Here is a 3,859-nt window from a genome sequence, read left to right as displayed (position 1 = left end):
TAAGTACTGATGCAGGGTGCCCTCACCGTATCTTGACTCAAAGAGCAATGGTTCCTTGGCTTTCCTCTTGTTGTACTAACGTGAAGAACATCCACCCTGTTGTCTGCAACAAACTTTCGCGGCGTTTTGAGGGTCTCTTGGATTACAGTCCTTTGCCTTCCCCCCTTGCCCGAGCTGGCCAGCTTGGCAAGCAGGTCAGCTTTGGCATTCTGCTCCCTAGGGACGTGCACCAGCTCAAACGCAACGAAGGCTCTCTTTAACACCTCGACGTACCTCAAGTATGCGGCCATCTATGGATCCTTTGCCTGATACTCCCCCGTTACTTGCCCTGTGACCAATTGCGAGTCACTCTTTGCCAGGAAGCTCTGAGCACCCATTTCTTTAGCCAAAAGCATCCCAGCAATCAACGCCTCGTACTCCGCCTGGTTATTGCTCGCTTTGAAGGCGAAGGGTAAAGCTTGCTCGATCAACACTCCATTAGGCCCCTCCAAGATTATTCCAGCGCCGCTCCCTTGCTGGTTGGAAGATCCATCCACTGAGAGCATCCACTGTTACCCTAACTCCACCTCTTGAGGGTCTCCTCCTGGTGAGAACTCTGCCACGAAGTCAGCATAGACTTGCCCTTTGATGGACCCCTGGGTTCATACTGGATATCAAACTCCGACAGCTCTACCGCCCATCGAACCATCTTCCCTGCTACATCTGGCTTTTGAAGTACTTTCTGGATGGGGAGGTTTGTCATCACCACCACTGTGAAGCTGTGGAAATAGTGGCGGAGCCTTCGGGCTGAGAACACCACTGCTAGTGCCGCCTTCTCTAGTGACTGGTACCTCAATTCTGGGCCTTGCAAGGCCTTGCTTACGAAGTAAATGGGCTTCTGCACTTGGTCTTGCTCCTTGGGATGCATCCAAGAAACTCAGCATCTTGCAGCCCGAGGCGCTATCCACTAATGTGTCAATGTTGGGCAGTGGGTACGAATCTTTGGGGCATGCCTTGTTCAGATCTGTGAAGTCAACACACATCCTCCATTTCCCATTCTCCTTCTTCACTAGAACTACGTTGGCTAGCCACTCAGGGTATTGTATCTCCCTGATGTGCCCAGCGCTTAGCAGCTTCTGCGTCTCTTCCTTCACGACGAGGCATCGTTCTTCGTTGAACTTCCTCCTTCTTTGTCGCACAGGGCGAACCTTGGCGTCCATGGTAAGATGGTGGCACAAAAAATCTGGGTCGATGCCTGGCATGTCCGCTGCAGTCCACGCGAATGCATCTAGGTGGCGTGAGATCACCGCAGTTACCTCTTCTCGTTCTTCCAGGCTCAAGAAGCGTCCTAATTTGAACACCTTACCCCTTATCTGTCTTTCCACCATGGCTACTGGTTGGGGTTGCTCACTCTACACGTTCTCTGAGCGGGACTCATTCATGGAGTCCTCTTCTATAGGCGTCGCTCTATTGGATGCATCGGGCATCGCCTCCTCTGACTCTTCTTCCGTGGGCGAGGCCTCTCCGTATACTTCTTCCATTGGCGAGGCGTCAACGTATCTCTCTTCTGTGCGTGCATCTTCTATAGGCGTCGCCCCTGCAGGTATGGCCTCGACAAGCATGGACTCTGCAGGCGTCGCCTCTTGCACTAGTTCTAACTCTACTCGCGAATCTGAAACTGGTGGTCGTTCAATCACCATGACCACGCCTCTCTTCGTCTTCAGGCTATTTTCATAGCACTTACGGGCCTCTTCCTGATCTGACTTGATTACGATTACTTTGCCACTAAGATCTGGTAGCTTCATCTTCATGTGGCGTGTGGAGGACACTGCCCTTAATCTGTTCAAGGCAGGTCTGCCTAACAAGATGTTGTAGGCTGAGTTGGCGTTAACCACCAAGTACCGGATGCTCTCAGTGCGCGACGTCGCTCCATTAGTGAACGTCGTCCTCAGCTTCAGGTAGCCACGAACCTCCACTCGGTTATCTACAAACCCGTACAAGTATCCAGTGTAGGGTCTCAGTAGGTCAGAGGATAACTGTAGCTTGTTGAAGGTCGACCAAAACATGACATCTGCAGAACTGCCCTGGTCGACTTGAACCCTATGTACCTTTCTTCCCACTGTGACTATTGAAATGACCACGAAGTCATTATCGTGTTGGACGAAATCCCGCAGGTCAGCCCTTGTGAAAACGAGGTCTGACTCCCACGGGTCATCCGGAAATTCCTCAGCAACTGAACTTACTGACCTCACATATTTCTTACGTTGAGAGGCAGTGGGTCCTCCTCCAGAAAAGCCGCCAGAAATGGTGTGTACTTCTCCGTGAGTCGGCATTTCGTGCGCTTGACCTTCCTCTGGTGTCGTTGTGGCTGTGGTTGTAGTAGACCCAGCGAGATAATCTTTTAGGAAACCATTCTTCACAAGCTCATCCAACTGATAGCCCAGCGCTAAGAAGTTGTTAATATGGTGCCCGAATGCTTCGTGAAATTCGCACCATGATTCTTTGTGAGGTCCCAACACTTTTTCAGACTTCACCGGTGGCCTCAACCTGTCAGCTATGTTGGGCACAATGATGAGGTCTTTAAGTTCCACCGCAAAATTGTGCCTTAGAGGTCTATTTCCCTCTCTCCTTCCTTTTGCTCGACCCCTAAGCTGGGTCCTCCTTGCCTCGTAGGTGTGCTTCCTGTCTTGGTTCTTTCTTTCTGTGGCGGCTTCGTGGACCCTAGCAGGTTGTGTGCGCATTTGCACTCTTAGGCGTGTGGGTGTAGCAGTCGTGCACTTCTCGTATGCCTCACCCTCAGAGGCAATATGTTCTACCGTCGGACACCTTACTTCAGCAAAAGTCTTGGGGCGGCTGCGATTGAGTGACTTGCTGAAAGACCCAGGATACACCCCTTTCCTGAATGCGTACATGATTATGGGTTCGTCTGTGGTACCCACCTTCACCACCTGCTCCCCGAAGCGGCTTATGTACTCTTTCAGGGTCTCACCTTGATACTGCTTCACGTCAAATAGGTCGTATGAAACTGGGGGTGGGGCCCTGTTGGCTAGATACTGCTCTCTGAATAGCCGCAAGAGCTGTGTGAAAGACGTGATGTGACCCTCTAGGAGGCTGATGAACCAATCCATGGCCATCCCAGTCAAAATGCTCATGAAGAGCTTGCACCTTACGGCATCAAAACCGCCTACTAGCATCATCTGCGTGTGGAACGCAGTGAGGTGGGCCTCAGGGTCCTCCATCCCTGTGAAGGTTACTTTGGGCCCCGTGAATGTGTTGGGGATTGTTGTCTCTAGGATCGCCTGTGAGAATGGCGTTGAGAATTCTCTTGGTGGGGTGGCAGTCTCAGGCTCGTCTACGTCGCGCCATCCACGGCGTATTATTTAGAAAGACCTCTTACGCTTTCGCCAATAAATGCTTTCCTTTTGGGTGATGGATGATCGTAATGTTGAACGAGAAGTCGTGTTGAAGGATTTGGAAGTGGACTGTCGTTGATCATGATGACGTATGTTTTGTTGTAATTGTACAGTTTGGTTTTTATTTACAAAAATGTGTGACTTATTATAAGTACACGTGAACAATATATACATTTGTTTGATGAATGGAAGTAATTTGAGTTTGATCTAAGTTATTTAATTCATGTATAATTTTAATGGAATACAAGAAATTTCAATTTTCCTTTTTGTGTAAGCAAGTCTACATTGTACAAGTGTAGTATTGTTATATATCATATTTTGGGCACAAATGTGTCTTGGACCAGACAAATGTATGCTAATCCGAAAAAATGTGTCTTTACCAGAGACCACATAGACTTTCTATTAGAATTAAAGGCTTTAAATAAGAGAAGGGTGAATTGTTTAATGAAAGATTTTCAAAAATACTG

At 49.0% G+C, this 3,859-nt stretch overlaps 1 protein-coding gene across 1 annotated transcript; it reads right to left on the bottom strand.

Moving 5' to 3' along the window:
- Positions 1 to 1,391: 1,391 nt before the first annotated feature.
- Positions 1,392 to 3,218, bottom strand: LOC137817517 (uncharacterized). Its single transcript, XM_068620801.1, has one exon. The coding sequence runs from the start codon at positions 3,216 to 3,218 to the stop codon at positions 1,392 to 1,394; it is 1,827 nt and encodes a 608-aa protein (XP_068476902.1).
- Between the last annotated feature and the right edge of the window lie 641 nt (positions 3,219 to 3,859).

The sequence above is a fragment of the Phaseolus vulgaris genome, unplaced genomic scaffold (assembly GCF_000499845.2).
Source record: "Phaseolus vulgaris cultivar G19833 unplaced genomic scaffold, P. vulgaris v2.0 scaffold_102, whole genome shotgun sequence".
Classification (NCBI taxonomy): domain Eukaryota; kingdom Viridiplantae; phylum Streptophyta; class Magnoliopsida; order Fabales; family Fabaceae; genus Phaseolus; species Phaseolus vulgaris.
This window is presented reverse-complemented; position numbering and strand designations above follow the sequence as displayed.

Bases quoted from the DNA above. Each gene is read 5' to 3' on its own strand.
- LOC137817517 (XM_068620801.1), bottom strand. From the start codon at position 3,218: ATGGAGGACCCTGAGGCCCACCTCACTGCGTTCCACACGCAGATGATG.